General features: G+C 35.2%; 2 protein-coding genes across 3 annotated transcripts in view; both read left to right on the top strand.

Moving 5' to 3' along the window:
* The first annotated feature begins 6051 nt into the window (after positions 1–6051).
* Positions 6052–21091, top strand: part of LOC118750487 (protein odr-4 homolog) — a 40574-nt gene continuing 25534 nt past the window's right edge. For both annotated transcript variants that reach the window (XM_036485200.1, XM_036485201.1), the window contains exon 1: positions 6052–6246. In XM_036485200.1, coding sequence (XP_036341093.1) covers positions 6138–6246 — 109 coding nt within the window. In that variant the 5' untranslated portion in view covers positions 6052–6137. The remainder of the gene's footprint in view (positions 6247–21091) is intronic.
* Positions 19730–20183, top strand: LOC118750489. Its single transcript, XM_036485202.1, has 2 exons — positions 19730–19815; positions 19889–20183. The coding sequence occupies exons 1-2, from the start codon at positions 19753–19755 to the stop codon at positions 20180–20182; spliced, it is 357 nt and encodes a 118-aa protein (XP_036341095.1). The 5' UTR covers positions 19730–19752; the 3' UTR covers position 20183.

The following is a 21091-nucleotide window of genomic DNA, read 5'->3' as shown; positions in this document are numbered from 1 at the left end:
TATAGCCATGCAACTGTAACTGCATACCCAGCGCAACGACTATACCCTATTGCACTCCAAGATACCACATCAGTCTTCGAGAAATCATCTTTTCCATAATCTTCGAAAGGCATGGCAGGAGCGAGATTGGTCTGTATCCATCGCTTTTGTTTTTTGGCTTTTTATGTTTGGGTATTGGGATTATGATGGGCGTTTTCCAGGATTGTGTAATAATACCTGTATTGAAAATATCGTTGTAAAGGTCACACAGAATCTTTTTTCCGGATAGGGGCAAATTTTTCTGGCTGGTAAATGATGGAATGTTAGGCTAGTCACTGTTTGCTTTTTTTGAATAAATTCTGTAGCGAAATTAGAGTTTTTCGAGTAGGTCGACCAAGTCGAGCCTAATAGATTTCCAATTTCCTTTTGGTTCGTGTACGAGGTTCCATCTTGACCTTCTATTGCGTGGATATAGTTGGAGATTTTTGATCCGAAAAGAGTATTTACTTTGTCCCATAGTTTTTTTGACGGCGTCTGCGGATTTATTTCTTTTGTAAATGTAACGAAACATTGTCTTTTGCAAACCTTTGTTTCTCTTTTAAATTTTGCATTTGCTCTTTTATATGTAGTTAAGAAGATTTTCCCTACTTGGGGACCTTTTCAAAAGTTTCCATAAATTTTGCTTCTCTGATCGCAACATACTTAATGTAGGATTCCACCAGTATACCTGTGGTTTGCTATATTTGGGGCTGGTTCGAGGTAGTGTTTCGTAGGCTGACCGTCCTATAATTTTTTGGATTTTTGCGGCCTTTTGATTTGGGGGATCGACCCCGACATATCAGAGATATACTTATTTACCGTACTTTGAAATTTATGCCAATCGGCTTTATCTGTGATAAATTTTGTGGTTTTATATGAAAAAATGGTAGTCTTTCTGGTATGAAGTGATATAAACAGAGGGAAGTGATCACTTCCATGTATATTTTTACCGACTGTCCATGTAGAGTCTATGTTTAATGGTGGTGTGCACATTGTTAGGTCGACGTGTGTGAAGGAGGAGTGTGTGGAAAAATGGGTTGCGGAACTATCATTGAGCAGAATTAAGTTATTATTTTGAATGAACTTGTTAATTATTTTGCCTTTTTGATTTTCCTTTGGGTATCCCCAGGACGGACTCCAGGCATTGAAATCGCCGACTAGGAGTATTGGTTTCTTTATGTTTTGAGTAATGTTGTTCGGTACGTTTTCCGTTATTTTTTCTTGTGGAGATACATACATATTAATAATAACAAAAGGTATTTTGGATTTTATTTCAACTTCTTGAGCTAAAATATTGGAGCTAATGGCTATTGGAGTGTGTTCAATAGAATTGGAAATAAGAAGTGCAATACCTGTTTTTGCCGTTGATGTAGGGTCAATGTCATTTTTGCTATAAAAGGTGTAGTTTACTGGCTTTGTTGCTGGGAAAGAGTTAGTCTTTAAATGAGTTTCTTGTAATGCTAGAATTGTCGGACCATAGCTTTTTATCACTATTTGAAGCTCGTTGTAGTTGTTATGGTATCCATTAATATTCCATTGGAGGATTTTAAGGACTTACTATACAAGGGTGAGAAATTTAGTTCATTTCAGTGTCTGGCTCGGAGCTCAAGATTTCGTAATAAAAACTTGTTTTGGTTGTTGCTGGGTTAGTTGTGTAGTATTGTTCATTGCCTTTGTTTTTTCTTGTTATGCTGTTTTGTTTTATTTTGTCTTCATATTCTTGAGTAATAATGTTTGTTGCTTGGGTAGGTTCGGTTGTTAGTGATTGTTTATTTGTGATTGAGTATTCGTTTAGGTAAGAGTTTTCTGTGATGTCGAGTTTTCTATTAGAGGTGGGTTTGTCTATTCCTTGTTTGTTTTCGAGTGTTTTGGTTAATTGAGGTAAAGATTGAGTTGTTATTTCTTTCGAGTTTTCTGTTTTAGGTTTGATTTTTTTTTTGAGTTGCTTCGGTGAGCGTTTCAATCGGAGAGTTTTTTGTGAACTCTTCTGTTTGCTTTTTATTAATTTCTTCAGTGGCTGCTTTGAAGGTGCATTTGTTGACTGTTTTGTATTTGAGAATGGTTTGCCGTTTCTTGAAAACGGGACAGTTTCTGTTGTTGGATCGATGTGGTTGATTGCAATTGATACACTCAACTTTCTCACATATTGGATTTTCGTGATCAGTGTTGGCGCAGACATTACATTTCGCTTCACTTTTGCATTGCTTTTTAGTGTGTCCTATTTTGGAGCAGTTTTTGCATAGCATGGGGGAGGGAATGTAGGGTTGTACTTTTACCTTCATCCATGCAACCTCGATTTCATTTGGAATTTGGTACAAATTAAATGATAGAATGTGAAGTGGGGTGTTTACAATTTTGCCATCTTTTAACTTTGTGATTTTTTTACATTCAACTATTGATTGACCTTTAGACCCTCAACTATTTCGGCTTCAGATAGGGAGCTTAAGTATTCTGAGTAGACCACACCTTTTGCAGTATTTAACGTTGGATGTAAGCTAACTTCTATGTCACACACGTTTGAGAGTTTTGTGGCTTTCAAAAATTTCGCGGTTTGTTTTTTGTTTGAGGTCAGGACAAGAAGGTGGCCTTCCCTCGTGAATGAGGTGGATTGTGGTTTTTCGGTTGTAATGCTTTCTAGCGCTTTGGCTACTAGGAAAATGTTTAGTGACTTGATTGGGGTATTTGGATTTTTGTTTTTTACTGAGATAAATTTTGGGCAGGTGTTTTTTTTTTGCTAGTCTGGTAAGTTTTTAAGTTTGGAAAGTCGAAGGTGTTGTCTAGATTTAGGGTTTTACGTTTTTTTGTTGGTTCTTGTCCGAGTATAGAGTAGTAGTTTCGGCTCGTTCCACCCGGATCGAAGCCCATCCTGGGTTTTGTTATTTCACTGGTTTAAATTGGTTTGTTTCACTTTAATGAAATGAAAAATAGTCTTCACACACATGACCGGATTGAAAGAATATGTCGAAAAGACGAAAGCGCAAAGGCAAAGAGAGAACTAGTTATCGACTGAACTCTATGAGAGATGATTGACAACTGATAAGGTTTTTTAAATTTGCATAATACAATTAATTTGTAGACACTAGTAAGTCTACGTTGCGATGAAATACTTCCACCAAAGGAATAAAATGAAACGTTCTTACTCTTAAATTTATCGGAATCATTTGCTTCTTCATCTTCTTTGGTTGAAATTGAGATGGAAGTTTTAAAGAAATCTTGGTTTTTTCTATATGCTCAATGCTCCGTTTCTCAAAGACAAAGTCAAGAAGTTCTGTCGTATTGGCATACAAGACTGGTCTTTTTTTAATTCCTTCCTTGGCCGTTTCAAATTCAAAGAGACCTTCTTTATAAAGATCTTCCATCATCTTTGAGTTTTCATACATATGTTGGTTATAATTTGTAGGGACTGACTTTCTTTCAGCTGAACTACGAATGAAGTTTTGCAAATTTTTTCATATAATTTGTAGATGATGCATTATCTAAACTTTGCTTGGAAGTTATCCAAAACTCTGAGCAGAGAAGAAGACTATTTCCTTTTCTTTTTAATTATTAAATGTTATGCGTGCCTTAGAACCCATTGTATTCAAAAGAAACTCATTTGCTCCTTTACTACTCGTTAGTTTTCTTTTCAAAAGGGTAGTTACTGTTTAGTTCTGTTATTTCTCAGGTAAATATTCTACTAAATATATTGAAAACATTGTCATGTGCATTAGAGGAAGAAGGGCCTCCGCAAGAATGTGGAATACCTTCGCATATTCCTTGAAAACACTTGCTACGGATTTCAAAAGAAGTTCGTGGTTTGTTTGCGATTTCTTCATATTTATAAAGCGACGTATTTTGCACAGTACCATCAAGACCATTAGTTAAATCAATTTTGGAGGGGAATTTTCGAACATGACCTCTACCTTTATTTTTTTCGAATGTCGAGTGGGTCGCGTTGTTAGGCAAACGTAACAGTTGCAATTCTTGTTCTTTTGCCAAATTAATATCTTCGTAATATACAAACAACCAAGCGTTTCCATTCAACATTTTCTAAGCGTGTCGATGTCATTGACACCTATAACTATTTATCTAACTCGCCCCTGTCACGGGTGAGTGAAATTAAAGATTTGGGAGTAATATTTGATTCTAAGGTAGCCATTACAAGCCAAATAAATTTTATTATTACGAAATCTTACGCCATGCTTGCTTTTGTCAGGCGTCATAGCTCGGATTTCTCCGATCTCTATACACTAAAGCTTTTGTATACTGCGTTTGCCGTTCCAAACTGGACTATGCCTCCTTCATTTGGTCTCCATATTATACGTACCATACTGCTAGAATTGAACGGATCCAGAAAATATTCTTTCACTTTGCGTTGCGTAATTTACGCGTATCGGATCCTATCCCCACCTATGAATCACGATGCTTATTGATCAACTTAAAATCATTGCAGAACAGAGGAATAACTGTATAGAGCGTGTCAGACGTGGCAATATATTTTGTATGCAATTGAGAAATTTCAGAAAGCAATTGCATGAGTAGTCACAGCTTGCATGCACAGTGTCTTTCGAAAAAGGTTTTTTATTTGCGAAAGGCGAGTCGCAGGAAAAATTTCTGAAATCGCTTTTTGGCTGTTCACACATCGAATGAGTTTCTGGCAATCTTTCTCGTTACTAAAATGCAACCATGGGCGGTGGGGTTGTCGTTAGTTCACTATTTCTCTTGTAAAAGCGAGAACGAAAACACGAAAAATTAATACTCGACGTATGGGTTATACTTACCATATTTTCCATGTGATATATTTCAAGCATTTTTGATATTTAATTCAACAATATTTTTTACAATTTTACACAAAATTCACGATCAGTGCCACCCTTCAACACTCGATTAGCTTGACAGCACTTGCGGAAGAAATAAAAATTGCTAGTGCAGCACGAGCAAGTTGAAATACATTTCCGAAATCGATTTTCGCTCTTTCAGTTGCATTAATTGTTACATATTTAGTAGAAAAAGATGTACAGTATATTTTGCTTAGCTGCACATCCTTCTTTGCACGAAAAACTTGTGCACGTAACCGAAAAAGGCACTTAAGCGAATTTTCTGTACTACTTCAATGAGGAAGGTATCCGAATCCCTATGAAACCAAACATTGGCGGGGCACTTACCATGTAGAAATTACTGCAAGCGAAATTTTTACCGAATGTTATCTAATTATCTATATAACTACATAAATTGATAGCCATTTTCGTTGTTCTGCGAGATGAGCAAAATAAATAAAAGGTTGTAAAATTAGGTAATTGTAGGGCCAGTGCAGGTAAACGTAATACTTTCATTGATAATTGGTACTAGGCGCACAATTTTTAAGGCAGGTATCGCCAATGTGCAGGTATGTTGAATGCATCTATCGGAGCAGTTTCCTTATAAATGTTAAAAAGAATGCTTTTGATGCGCACTTAAGCATAGAGGCAGCAAAGCAAAATATACTGTACACTCATTTGTTTATGAAGAAAAGATGATATATTAATGAAAAGAAAAGTGATTAGTGCATTTTAACAACAAATAACTTTAAAACTGTTAGCATTTCTACACAAAATGTCGGTCAATGAGTACTTCCTCAACACTCCCGCTAATTTCATTAAAAATTCGCTATACTTTGCCTGAAATAGGAAATGGTCCATTATTGGAAATCTCAGCCGAAATATGCACTTACCTACCGCTGTGGTGTAGTGGTAAGCAGTGCGCGCTTCCATTCCGCATGACCTGGGTTCAAGCCCTGGTCAAAGCAACATCGCAAAAGAGTTTTGAAAAAAATATTTTTTCGTAACAACGGTCGCTCCCGGCAGGCAATGGCAAACCTTCTCTGCGATGAGAAACAGCTTCTCATAAAAATACAATCGCCGTTCGGAGTCGGCGTAAATCAGTAGCTCCCTCCTCTTTGTATGACAACATCAAGGCGCACGCCACAAATCGGAGCTCGGCCATGCGCCAATCTATTAAATATTATTATTACATGTATACATGTATCTGATGTATAATTTTAAAAATATTTTATACAGAAAACAGATCCTGAGAACTTTTTAGTGGTCCATCTAGCAAAGAACTGTGAAGAGGACGTGGAGTTTTTGCAAAAAACGAACGGTATGGAGCCGTTGCAAAGTGTTAACAACATAAGTGATATAAGCATACAAGCCCTAGCTACGCAGTGGATTAGTGCAAGCAAAATGTGCCCTGGATCATTTAGTGTGCAAGGTAAAAATTATATCCTTAGTAGAGATTTTTTAAATATATTTGTAGGGTAATTATAAGTATTCTGACATTGATTGAGTATTGAGAATGATATACAACTGATCGCTAATACTCGTATACAATCTAATTGCTAAGTTTTAAAAAAGTATTGATACAACCGGCTTAGTCGGAATGATACGAGATTTACCTCCCTATTATGAATCCATTTGATACACGATAAACGCGTGCATTGGGGTACCGAAATTGCGCATATGGAAACTGTGCATTTAGACATTATTTCGGTTTCAACCGAAACTGTGCATGTATGCATTACTTCGTTTTTTTTTTCATATGCATTATTTCGCTTTTAAAACGAAAGTATGCATATGCATAATTTCGGTATTTTCTCATATGCATTATTTCGGTTTTCAACCGAAACTGTGCCTGTATGCATTACTTCGGATTTTTTCATATGCATTAATTCGGTTTTCAACCGAAACTGTGCATGCATGTATTATTTCGGTTTTCCACCGAAACTGTGCATGTATGCATATCTTCGTCTTTCACATATGCATTATTTCGGTTTTCATCCGAAACTGTGCATGTATGCATTACTTCGTCTTTTGAACCGAAATTGTGCATGCATGCATTATTTCGGTTAGTGTTACATGGGTGACAGGTAATAAGATCAACGGAAATAAGGTAAATTGACTTTATTTCCCACCCTGGTGCGACATTATTACCTTTTTAAAAACGAAATAAAATCAATTGACGTCACGCTACGCCGCGGCCCCCCCGGCCCCCCCTTCCCCGTCTCACGACGTGCTGTAACGCAGGTAGATTTATTTTTTGTATACATTGAAATAAAATTTTTATATATTTTAAACATCGAGGGTTTATATTCAATAATACCCCCTATCTGCACACTTTTCACAAAGATGGGATTCTGATATAAAAATCCACCTAAGCTTTAACTGTCATCAGTGATATTAATGTTACCTTATATAACGACAGGTAATAAGTCCCAGATGGTTTCTAAAATCACAAATTAGTTTTTGTGCAAATTGCAGATAGAGGGTATTAATGAATTCAAGCCCTCGATATTTCACTTTTTTATATTTGTAAGTTATTGGAAGCAGGGATGCCAACTTGGCTCAAACCGTGCCATTTGTTCCTATTTTACTTCAAATGGCACTTAATTTTTCATTTTGGCACAAAATGCCAAAATGGCACTTTTGTAAAAAAAATAACATTTCAATACAGTTTTGTGAAATCCTTTGCGTGCACTTCTTTTTCTCAACTAAACTTTTCTAATTTATAAAGGCTTTTCGACTGGTTTATCTTATTTTATCATTGCACTTTTGTTTTGAAAATGTGGCTTTATTTTATTGCTAAATGTGAATGATTAAAAGGAATTACACCTTTTTTGGCACTTTTATTTTTCTATTTGGCACATTTTGGCACTTTTTTTATCCTCAATATGGCACCTCATAACTAAGGAGAGTTGGCAGCCCTGATTGGAAGATTTCTGCTGTGTTTTGAGGCAACAACTTGTCTGCAGTAAAAAAGCATATAATTTGTGTTTCAAAAGTGTGTGAAAACCTATCAATTAACTTATATGATCTCGGTTCCGATATTAAATAATCAATAATTGTTTATACCCGCATTTTGGCACATTGGCTCGTTGAATGTGCCATCTAATAAGTAGTGTCGTCGTTCTCCTTAGCTGCTTTTAAATGACTGCTGGCGGAGGCATAAATACAGTGTAAGAAAATTCTTTTTTTATAATTGTTTCCATATAAAAAAGTTGGGTTCTTTTCCACCTTAGACATTCCGAATTCGTTCAAAATATGCTAATTTAAAACACAGAATTCTTTCAGTGCTCCTCCGGGGTTTTTGGACATGTACTGTTTCTTCAATTTAATAGTGTTCGCTTTATTTTTGTAGAAACGAAAAATGTTTTGCAAGTTATGGATCATTTCTCCACTCTTTCTTCAAATATTTGTCATATTCCAGCTGTGCGCAGGCGTTTAGTTTTTCGCATCGTGTTTTTACATATTCGTAATTTAAATTTTTTTTTTAATAGAATCAATTGGTGGTAGTTCATGATTGTGTGTGGATTAATATCACAACACTGAGGATTTGGCAAAAGCCTTTTTCTTCTATTAAAAAACAACACTTACGGGGCAATGTTTATTGTAAGAACAACATTTTTTTCTATGAATCGACATACTTTAAGCATTCTTGACGCTATTTCCATTTGAATGAGGAAATAGCGTCAATGACTTTATTTCCAAATTTTTGTTGACTTTGTTTCGCTTTTGAAAAGGTAATAATGTCAATTGACTTTATTTCGCACCAGGGTGGGAAATAAAGTCAATTGACATTATTTCCATTGACCTTATTACCTGTCACCGTTACATGCATTATTTCGGTTTTCTAACGAAAGTGTGCATATGGATAATTTCGTTTTTTTCTAATATTAATTATTTACTTTTACTTAGTAAGGGTTTAAATCCCTAAGCGCCTAAGCAGGGAGAAGTTCTGCGCAAAAATACTTCCGGCCCCCTTTTCCGCCAACACAGAAAGGAGAGTTCTACGTAGCAAGGGTTATAATGCCTAAGCGCGGCCGAAGGCCGCCTACGCAGAGAGAAGTTCCGCGCAAAAATACTTCCGGTCCCCTTTTCCGGCAACACAAAAAGGAGAGTTCTACTTAGTAAGGGTTATAATCCTTAAGCGCGGCCGAAGGCCCTTTGCAGAAAGAAGTTCGTTTTCATGTATGCACTATTTCAGTCTTTGTCATATGCATTATTTCGGTTTTGAGTCGAAACTGTGCATGTATGCATTACTTCGGTTTTTTTCATATGCATTATTTCGGTTTTGAACCGAAACTGTGCATGTATGCATTACTTCGTTTTTCTCATATGCGTTATTTCGGTTTTCAAACGAAAGTGTGTATGTATGCATTATTTCGGTTTTTCCATATGCGTTATTTCGGTTTTCAAATGAAAGTGTGCATGTATGCATTATTTCGGTTTTTTCATATGCGTTATTTCGGTTTTCAACCGAAACTGTGCATATATGCATTATTTCGGTTTTCAAACGAAAGAGTGCATGTGCATAATTTCGGTTTTTCTAATATGCATTATTGCGGTTTTCAACCGAAACTGTGCATATATGCATTATTTCGGTTTTTTTCATATGCATTATTTCGGTTTTTTTCATATGCATTATTTCTTATGCACAGTTTCCATATGCACAATTTCAGGGTGCCATAATGAACTGTTAAATGCTGAAAACGCTTATAACTTGTAGATCAATCAAACTTGGGTGTGCTTAATGAACTGTCTGGGCGGATGCGCTGGCAGGCATTGGGGTCTATATAACTATACAAACCTTGTTTTTTTTTTTAATAAATTACATATATTCGGAAATTTAGAATTTTGCTTGATAAATTGGCAAAATTTACGTTTTTCATAAAAATATAATCTTATAATGGACCTTTTTCTTAATTTTAAACTTACATTTAAGAAAACTCCATTCAGTGCTATAATTACTATTTGAGTTTTCCAGTTTATAAAACACACGCGTTAATTATGAACTTAATTATTGATATTATTCTTCATTAAGCATGAATATCAGCATACATTACAGATGAATATTATACTTAACCCACATTTTGTTCATAAATAACACATAACAAGCGGGCCCATGCGCAGTCTGCGCAGACAGAAATACACAGTAAACTCATCCCTCTTTGTAGCCACAGATAGAAGCAGACTGTTCTAATAGTTCGCGGAAATAATTGTTTTTATAAACCCCTTATTTTTATTATACTTATATTACAAAGCATTAATCAGATTTATAGTACATCAGAACTTATACTTATTAGGTACATGCATAAAAACATATTACAAACTGACTGATATATGAGTGTCATGAGTTGAGGGAAACATGGTGTCACTTACTTTGTATACAAAATTGGAGGAGAAAATATATTCAGAATTAACTTTTTCATTAAATGTTTCTTTAACAGAAACAATAATATCTCAGAATCGTCTTACTCTAGTTTAAAACAAAATGGTCCTCTACCCGGAATATTGGCAAAGTTACCCGAACTGAAGCAAACGCAAGACCGTTGTTAAATTTACGGATATTCTCCAAATAGTTTTTTGTGATGTCATCATTGCGCTTTCAGCTCATCGCGGACAGAAATTGGTGGTAAACTCACCTTGCTCTTGTGGCAACAGATGGATGCAGTATTATCAGCTGCCTCGCCTGGATAAAGTTTAGCTGAGCAAAACTCACATATCTTCTCCATGCGTTCAGCACAATTTGATTCTATCTCATCGTCTTTAAGGAAGAGACGTGCACCGCAATACGTCTTTGGTAGCTTTTCTTGCCGCCTCCTTGCACTGACATCTTCACTTAATCGCTGAAAATATGATTGCACCAAAACACTATTGGGGAGTGAATTTTGGCCTTTGTTCGGCCCGTTGTTTCTGCCTTTGGTTCCGCATACATTCCCTAGCTCGTTGCAAATAGATCTGCCGTTGTTGCATATCTTGGTTTATTGGAAGGCAATTACGTTTTTTGCGATCAGCTGACCAGCTGATCAGCTTTTTTCGAGGCATTGCTATGCGTAATTATATTAAATTGAATCCTATAGTAGTAAAAATGGTCATTACGATCAACAAAATAACTTTTTGAAATTATAAGGTTACCGATTTTATGTAGACTTTATGAGATAAACGCAATATGTCAGTATATCTAATGGAAAAATTTTTCAGTAAATGAAATGTTGAATTGAAAATCACCAAAAATACCATAATACCAAACACTAATATGCTTATCATACCAATAATACTCGTGATAAATGTATTGCTTAGCAGTTCTCATTAAAGGAATATCCGAATATTTTTTCGACAGGGTAGCCAGAAACAATATGGGCTGCAAATAAGATTGTGATGCGAAATTTACAAAAAATACCATAATACCAATATACATATGAATTTACTTACCGTATCTACAGTTTACGCTGTAAAGAAGCGTTTTTGCTTGCCCCGATGCTTCTTCTAAAATGCTGGGGTATACTCGCCGTGTCCAGGGTTCGTTACAATAAATTTGTAGTTTCGGGCTCTGGTAGATCGTAATTTATTATCTAGTTTTCCTTCCGGAGAGTAAGAGTCCCACTCGCGCCGTTGGGCGGCGCTGATAAGTGACGCGCCGGAGAGTCGCTCTAGTGGCGCTGTTGACGCCGCTCTGCTGACAGCGGTGAGAAGCGCTCTTGTAGGCGCTGTCGACGTCCCTCTGCTAAGGGCGGAGCTGACTGCGGGTGTCGCCCGTACGCGGTGCCACGAGAGGCTGTGGTGAGAGCGTGTGTAGCTTGTGGCGCTGCAACTGGGAAGGTGACGTCCAGCCCGACACTCAAGCCGATGCAGAAGAAATCACCTTACCAGCAGCTGTTGCAGAAGTGGAATCAAGCCCGACACTCGAGCCGGTGCAGATGAAGTCACTTCTTGCCAGTAGCCGTATGTTCACGACCGCAGTCTCGTGCTGACTGACTGTTGATCGGCTGTTTTTATCTTTAATAGGCTGTGTGCTTGATGTTGCGTGGTCGCGCAGCTACATGTTGCTGTGTGATGTTGCGTTGTCATGGCACCGACGGTGCTGTCGGGTGTTGCCATGACTCGTGTTGCTATGACTTGTGTTGGTGGTTGTTTTGATGGCGGGTATTTGTGTGGGCCAAATTCTTCAGGGATATTTGGTCCTCACAACGCGATAAATATATTTCTCAGCTTTTATCATAAGAGGAAAAAGTGAATATTTTTAACTGACAGCGCAGCCTGCTACAATTCTTATTATTGAAATTCCTATTATTTGGATTACAGTTATGTTTAAGCTTGAAGTCACAATAGCACAGTATTTTGAAGTTAAGTGTTATTATGGTGATGCCACAGATGGCGCGCTTTAACGGCTTCGTTCATGTACGAATTGTGTGGTTTATGTTGCAGAATTGAGTAAGAATTCGTGAATGATTTCATGAAATCATGAAAACTAAAAAAAAGCTGCATAAATATTTAGCAGCTCTCAATACTAATCAAAAGTTTTGAAAAAAATGTTATTTGTAACTTTTTATTTTTATAGTTAAATATTTAAGTGTTTTCTGATACTATTTTAGACATAACAATCTATTGGGGGAAAATAGTGTATTTAAAATTTTTTATAAAGAAATAATGTTTTCTTGATGTTGTATTTAGAAGTAAAGATATATACTCGTATACAAATATATATAAGAACTGAGGAATACAAAAAGCATTTTATGTTAAAGATTTAGATTTTGACGCGAAAGATTTTGTTAGTTGTGAAGACTTTATATAATTTTCACCAGTTTATAGTTACGGTATGCGTAGTAGCGCGTAAAGCGCGGTTTCAAAATCGAATCCCAATACGATTACAATATGGTTTTCGGCTTTTATATTTGAATTTATGTAAATATATTCACTACATTTAGAATGAAAAAATTTAATTTGATGTGAATTACTTGGAAAAAATTGTATTTATTTATTACTTCAATAGTAAATATTTTACTGTAAAAAATTAATAACAGATTACCTACTTATTAACGGATAGGCCTTTTAAAAGATCGTAATTGTAAAAAAAAAATGTTGTGGTCACTTTACGAATTCGTACCTAATTCTGTATACATTTTTGACCTCATAATTCATGAACAAAGGAAACCCTTATAGCGCGCCATCTACCGACTGACATCGGCAATTAGTATTGTAAAAGTATTGAAGTGCTATTGTGACTGTAGGCTCGGTTTATTTTTGTTTATTTGTTATTGACGTTTGGTTTTTCTTCTTTTTGCTCATGAATAAATCACAATAAGCAATTTTCAGAGTTGTATTGGGGAATTCAATTTCTCTGAAAATTCATACGCAATTTCACGTGATATTTCTTTATATGGTCAAATTGAGAATTGTATCGCGATTTCAGCTGAAATTGAGGATAATGACGAAATTGCGCAACTCAGGCATCGTGGAAATACCCTTTATGAATTTTATACCACAACTTTGATATTGTACCACACTTTCCAATTTTTGGCTATTCTACAATGTTATTTGTTTTTTTTCATTGACTACTGCACATTTTACTATATGTATATATATAATTATATAGGAAAATTGAGGTTATTGAAGCACAGTATTTTTTAGCGGTGATTTTTTCAATGTTCTAAATTGTGTAAAATTTTTTTAAATTTTCCTTTTTTATTTATAAATTTACGGTCTTAATATTGGGCACTATACTATTTAATTCCTTATTATTTTTTTCTCTCTTATTTTCGAGTTCCATGATTCAATAATAAAAGGATAATTATGAGATAATTACTAAACAAAAGGTTGCACTTACGAAGGACAGAGAAAGAGGAAGAATGAAATCACTTGGTGCGAAAATGGTAGTAGAAAAGTACGCAAAGTCGGCAATTAGTAGTGAATTTCCTTTTGCGAATTCTAAAGTATTTGCAGGAAAATTTGCATTTCAAGCGAAGTATTAAGAATTATACGTGAATTTTGTAATTTATTTCATTGGTTAATTGTGCTTTATTTGAATATAAAAATAAACATATTGCACAAAAAACGTATACTTCTATTTCACACGTACATAAGCTACATTTGCAAAGAGCAACACGGTGCCACGGATAAGGGAGCTGTGCGATAGAGACAACTGTCAACCCTACTATCGAACCATTAATTATTGAATTATGTGTGCGCCCACCACTGTCGTATACGTTGTAAGCGATGCTGCAGTCACAATAGTGCTTCAGTACAAAATACCTTTAGTGTGGCTTAACAATGGTAAATTAAAAACAAAAATAAAAAAACAAATTTCTTTACTTCAGAGGAGTTATGACCATTATTATTACCTAATTAATAATATTAGCTCAGGGGACCTCTGACTTTTCAAATGACACCTCATTAGTGGAACTGCTTACATAGAAAAATAAAAAAAGGGAGACTAACAAAAAGACACCTTAGAGAAATAATATATATGATGATGATTATGTATATACTGTGAGCAAAACTGAAACTGAGACAAACAAGTATGGGCATGTCATAGCACACAGTTTTCTTTCTCTATCTAGCGCAGTGATCGACAAGCCATAGCTTACTGAGCACTCTGTGACCACATGCGTGTTTCACCTATATACGAACAGCGGTAGCGGAGCAATGATTTCCACGCACACAGTCTCATTCATTGAATCGTTTTTATGCAATGGTCGGCATACTAGCCCATTCAAACGATTCAATGAGTGGGACTCATGGTTGCCACAATTGGTAACTTTCTACCAAAATTGGTAACTTTTAAACGGTTTGGTAACCTGGTAACTTTTATTTTATTTTGGTAACTTTTGCAATCAAACATCTATTTGCATTACTAGAAAGAAATGAATTATGTTTTGCCTGTGCGTAATTATAAACACCCTTCGAGTTTCAGTGGCAGCACTACTGACACTTCTACAAATTTACTTCGATAAAATTTGAGTCATCTCATATTCGAATACTGGAAATATTTGAATTACAGTGGCAGCACCACGGGCTGCACTTCTGAATCAACTTTCGAATGTTTGCGATACATTTTGAATTCTACAGTAAAAATGGTGTAAAAATTCGGCCATCTGGCAATTTTTGGTAAGGTCCACAAATCGTTTTGATTATTCCGGCACAAAAAAAATGTCGCGTGCTTTTTACCAGTCCCACCTACCGACATGTATTTCGACCCACAGAATCCGAATCTGAGGTCCGTCTGACACGTACAGTAAATTATGAAAAACCGAAAAATAGCTCAAAATTTCGGTTCAAAGCACTTCTTTATATGCCGGTGCTATTATTTCGTGAGTCGCAGGTTCAAATATCGGCACATTCCGAACGAAAAATGACACTGAAGATGGTACAACGCCGAAACCGGGTTGTCGTCAAACCAAATTTGCCAAAAGATGACGAAAAATCGTTCCACACCAAAATCGGAAACACCAACAACGAAAACGAGAATATCGGCACATGCAGTAATTAATTGATAGAACAATATTTTTTAATAAAAAAAATTATTATAATTGTCAATAGCATTTTAAATCTTGATAATTTATCAAGAAAATAGATTTAAACTTCTTTGCTAGAACTGCGCATAAATCACGTATGACGACAATCGTCTGAACGATATCGTGTCGAGATTGTCTTGCTTCATAAAAATCAAAAATTGTTTGATCGTTTGTGCGATATCGTCAACTCGATCCAGTCTTGCTTCACGTAACAGTAACAGTAACACGTAACAGCAACACAAATGCATAAATCAGTGTTTTGACAACATCGTTTTGTCAGTATCGTTTGAACGACTATCGTTTCAAAGTTACGTGATTCATGCCCTGGCAGTTTTTCATAAATAATCGAAAATTGACAATTTATAAAAAATATTGAATTTATTAAGTGCACAGAATCGGGCTGAAAGTACATACACATTTGTTATGAAATGTAGCAGTTTTATTCAGTATATTTTTTTCTCAGTGAAGAAGTGAAGATTTTGGTATTGAAGATTTGGTAACTTTTGGTAACTTTTCTTAAGAGATTTTGGTAGAAAAAAATGTTGGCGATTGGCAACCATGGTGGGACTGTGTGCATTGCTCAGCTGGCGCTCTTCGTATGTGAAACACACATGTGCTCAGAGAGCGCTCAGCATCCTTTAGGGGTGGCTTACAAGCATGAATATTTTCCGTTCTCAAACCACATCGCGGTTGCCTCAACTAAGATTTGGTAACTCTGACTTAACCATGTGTTGAAAGAAACCATTTGTTGCATTAGAAGAGCTTAATAACATCCTTTTATGAACAATACGTTAAGTTGAATGGAATTCGTAGAAATATGCTTCAAAGAAATATTGATTAGTATTTACCAAACCCTTCAACTAAATTAACGATTTGTTACAACCTAGATGAATATCAGAAGCTTTAATATATTTAGCTATAATTACCAACCCATGGTAATAGTTCCCAATCCTTGGTAACAGTTCCCAAATATTGTCAAAATTCGGAAACTAAATGGCGCGTATTCATAGTCCAGCCACTAAGTCGAAACTAATAAAGTAGCAACCTAAATTTAAGTACCAACTTAAAATTCACTTCTATTCATAGTCGCATTTCAGACTTCTACTAAGTAGTTTTAACTTAGTTTTACGATATTGCAAAACGATTGTGAAAATGTATCGATTTTTCTTTACGATATTTTGGAAATATGACATTTTTATTAAATAATGTCAAGTTTGATCATCCGTTTATGTAATTTTTACTTTCATTGCATGTTTATGCAAAAGAATAAGGTATACGTTTCTTGTTAATTGTATGAAATAGCCAGAACTACCGCAATGATGTGAAGTCGATGTCGAAAGCATGCTGTGAAACATACAAACACATACCTAAATGTTATGCACTAATTTGCTTTAAAAGAACAAGCTTGAAATTGACTTATTATTTGAGCATATATATATGTAAATCATTCCAATTATAAAATTGTGATGTAGCCTTATTCGAATTGTAATACGCATTTAATTTCATCTTCCGATTCAAATGGATCGCTCTTTGTAAATTTCAATTGGAGCTCATTCAATATTATCAAAAGCACGCTCTGCCAACTTAATTTTTACATATTTTGTCTTTTTTTCCTTAGTTTAATAAAATACTTCTTCGTAGTTACGACTTAATTGCAGCTGCAGCCGAAACTAAATTTTAAGTTGGTGCTTAGCCAGAAAAGTCGAAACTAAGGCGACTATGAATAGCTTTAGTTGTAACTTAGGATAGTTTCGACTTAGTTGTGAACTAAATATGACTATGAATATGCACCAATATCTTTAGTTGTCGAAACTAATCCTTTTTCTCCGTGTAGTATGTGTACGTGCAAGTTAAAGAAAGTTTTTCTTCACTTTTAGATGTGTGACGATTTGATGAATATCAAATACATGAGTGCCAAGCACCCAGGGGCTACGCTTGACTCAATGGTTTTTCAAATGTCCGGTTTAAAATCACAATTAGAGCCAATGTATAACCGAGGTTCAGATAACACTTGGTTATTACGTATTTAACCCTTGTGTTAATACCCAAATTTTCTTACGTTGTCTAGCACCCGGGCTACCCGGGTACCCACACAGTATTTGTTTTACTATTCTTCACAAATCCATTTTGCGGATTGAATTTTTTTTGTGAATATAGATTAAATTAAGAGAATTTAGTAAGAAAAATTTCAAAAATAATATCGGAGTCCCCTAACTACATTAAAATACACGCACATGTGCTTTCGCAAACAAAGGCACAGGCGAAAATAAATGTATGTATGGACATTGTCTTTACATCTATGTATGTCTATTTGCAAGCACTTGCTTTCATGGAATTGTACTCTTGTTGGTAATTTGAGAACAAATAAGCCCTACATACGAAACATAATGGGCCCCAAAGAGGGCCTGAGAGCAGTACTCTACCGTATTTGGTGTCCATGAAAGAGTAACCAGTGACGGCTGTATATGCGTCAATTGAGCGAGGAGTTAATAAAACCAACATCTAAAATCGTTTAACAAACGTACAAATAATGAGAAATTATACGACAAAATCGCCATTGAAAGCATCATAGGTCGTCAAAAAATTACTGTGGATGTTAAGACAAACCCTTCAATTGAACGAAATGCACCAGGAAGAATCGAAGTAACTGGTTGTGGTTTCATTTGCAATAAACAGGAAAAGAAAAAAAGACGAAAAACGAGGAAGAACTGCTGGGAATGTGAACAAGCGCTATGTGACGAACATTCCAAAAACATCATATAATATAATATTTGCTATAAATAAAGTGATTATTTAATCGTTTTTGTTTTCCTAATGAGTTATATAGTATAGTTATACTCCAGCTCTGAAAGTATTCATTTCGGAAACCGCTGGTGGTAGCAGAGGAAGAGGGAGACCCCACTGCGATGGAAAGATCAGGTGGAGAAGGACTTGGCTTCACTTGGCGTTTCCAATTGGCGTCAGTTGGCACAGAAGAGAAACGACTGGCGTGCTTTGCTGAACTTGGCCAAATTCGTTTAGGCGGGTACAGTGCCAAAAAAGAAGAAGAAGATAGTTATTTTTACGAATTACGTGCGTATAATAGAAAAAAAAACTACAAAATACTACATTACAAGTCGATTATTTTTTTGATAAATAACACAATTTTTTTATTTTCAATTGTCCAATTTCCTTTATTTAAGCTAAATAGCGACGATCCGGAGGATGGGAAAGAAATGTCAACTAATACCCGACTTATACGGAAAAAGGTGCTGTTGTGGGTACCCTGGTACCCGGGTATTAACACAAGGGTTAAAATACTACGTCCATACAACTCAAACGTTTTATTATTTATCGATTATTTTTATTTTGCTAAGGCTATGATTTAGCGCCTTATTTGCTAACACCTTAAGCATAGTATTCTGTTCCCGTTTCACGTGAAATGGCTGTCAAAATCCATACAAAATGCATTGCCGTGAAATATGCGTGAAATTCCACATGTATCTTACAGCATTGTAGTACTCTGTTCACGCAGTGAAAACACCGTGCAACATGCCAGCAACATGATGCCAGCAACATTTTTTCACACCTATTTAAAATGCACATGTCATTTAAAACTGAGCAAAAAGTGACAGCTCGTTGAAATTGACAGCTGTTGGTGAATTTGAAATTCAAGCAAACATGATAAAAACATAGCAAGGTATAACCGTTCTCTCAATTTGTCGGCCATGATTTTTTTTTGAGGTTTGCCAACATTTTAAAATCATATAAAAGTGAAAATAAAAAATTGAAATTGTTAGAAATTGTTGTTGCTTGAGATTGAAAATGAAAATGTGTGTGTGAGTTTGTGAGTAAATTTAAAAATTAAATTGTTTGGAAACGTCAAGAATCTTAAAAGTGACTCTCAGCGGTTCTACCTTACTATATTTGTATCATGCAAGCAAACATTGGAAAAAGTGAGTTTATTTAAAAATAATAACTTTAAAAACTCAACTCAACCGTTTCTTTCTCCGAGGAAGAGAGGAAAAAACTACTGGCGGCAGTAAAAGAATTCCCTTGTATTTGGGATAAACAGAGGAAGGACCACAGCAACCGAAACGTACTAAGCAGTGCTTGGTACAAAATCAGCGAAATGGTCGGTAAACCTGGTAAGTTGTAATTATTCGGATATGGTGCATTTAGTTACAAATCAACATTTTAGAGGAATCTTGTAAAGCAGCGTGGAAGAGCTTAAGGGATAGTAAGCGGTACTACGCCAACAAGGCCAAAAAATCGGGAAGCGCCTGCGATTTAGAGGACTACAACTTTGCTGGTGAAGTGGCTGAGTTTGAGTATTCCGAGGACATGTCATTTTTAAATGAAACGTCTTCGCAAAGGGTGTAAGTAAATTTTTAAAGCGTTTTTTTTTTTTAATGCATAGGTAAACTGAATATTTTAGAACATTTTCAAGTATGGACAGCGGAAGAGCAGTAACTAATTCCGAGGAACTTTTGCCTTCCCCCGGTTATAATTATGTAAGAATTAGTTTAATCTACGATATTTTATTAATGTAAACAATTTTATGAATGCCTTTCCTTCTCTTTCCAGATGCTGACGCCCAGTACTTCCCAAAAGCGCTCAAATGTTTCTAGCGCGGCTTTAATGCAATCTTCGGCAGAGAAGATTGTTGAGCAAATGGGCAACATAGTGGAGCTACGTAAAGCGGAGATGGCTCAGAAGTCAAAGTTTGAGCCTCTTTTGAAGCATTTGGAGTCGCTTCTACAACAATTGCCACAAAGCACGGCGAATATATTGGGGGCCAAATTTACTCAAATGGCCTACGAAGAAATTGAAAAACACGAAAATAGTGCAACGGATAAAAATAGAAATGAAAAACAGTAATTCGATTAAGTTAAGTGGCATTTTGACCAGTTTTGGCTACTTTTCTTTTATCTGTTTAATGTTTATAGTTTTTTATTAAAGTGTAGCAAATTGCATAACCAGCTCCACAGAAATCCACATTTCAAACTTATTACAAAATTTAAAAATTCAACAAAGTTTAACAATTACACCCAAAAACTTTAAACTTTTTGATGAAATTTTTCAGAAAAATTTTAGCGATGCAGTTTTATAGCCAGTTAAATTTTAGTAGTTTGTAATGGTTAAACTTTGTTGAATTTTAAAATTTTTGTAATGAGTTTGAAATGTGGATTTCTGCGGAGCTGGTTATGCAATTTGCTAAACTTATATAAAGAAATTATAAACATTAAATACATAAAAGAAATGTAGCCAAAATTGGTCAAAATATCACTTAAATTAATAAGCTGACCACAAGTGGAGGTACAATACTAAGTACACGGTGGTTATTGTTAAATATTAGCAAAGTTTTTAAAATTGAAACGTCTTTGTTATTTTTTTAATACGGTGCGTGCTTTAACGAAAACCATAAAAATCAAACTTCTAGTTTTTTTATAGAGCTTAGAAAAATTCAACAAATATTCACAACATTTAAAACTTTTTAATATGAAAATTTTTGAGTATGATTTTTATAGCCTGTAAAATTCATGTTAAAGCATGAACCGTCTTTTTTTGTGAATACAAACATCGTACCAAAATTCATATACTATTGTATATTCATGAAATGTATAATAAATGACTATTAAAGCGGCTTACATTTCATTTTAATTTTATATTTTAATTTTAACTTAAAAGCCAAACAAATAAATTATTTAAGAGGTGAAGGAAAATATATTAGTCAAAATCTTTGGGTATGCAGTTTTGTAGTTAATTCGATTTCAGTTTAGTACAGTT

This window comes from Rhagoletis pomonella, unplaced genomic scaffold, assembly GCF_013731165.1.
Source record: "Rhagoletis pomonella isolate Grant_MI unplaced genomic scaffold, Rhpom_1.0 Rhpom_scaffold_00266, whole genome shotgun sequence".
Classification (NCBI taxonomy): Eukaryota; Metazoa; Arthropoda; class Insecta; order Diptera; family Tephritidae; genus Rhagoletis; species Rhagoletis pomonella.
The sequence above is the reverse complement of the archived record's forward strand: the minus strand, read 5'-3'. Positions and strand labels throughout refer to the sequence as shown.

Bases quoted from the DNA above. Each gene is read 5' to 3' on its own strand.
- LOC118750489 (XM_036485202.1), top strand. From the start codon at position 19,753: ATGGACAGCGGAAGAGCAGTAACTAATTCCGAGGAACTTTTGCCTTCC. The intron at 19,816-19,888 runs GTAAGAATTAGT...TTCTCTTTCCAG, and splicing joins CTTCCCCCGGTTATAATTAT to ATGCTGACGCCCAGTACTTC.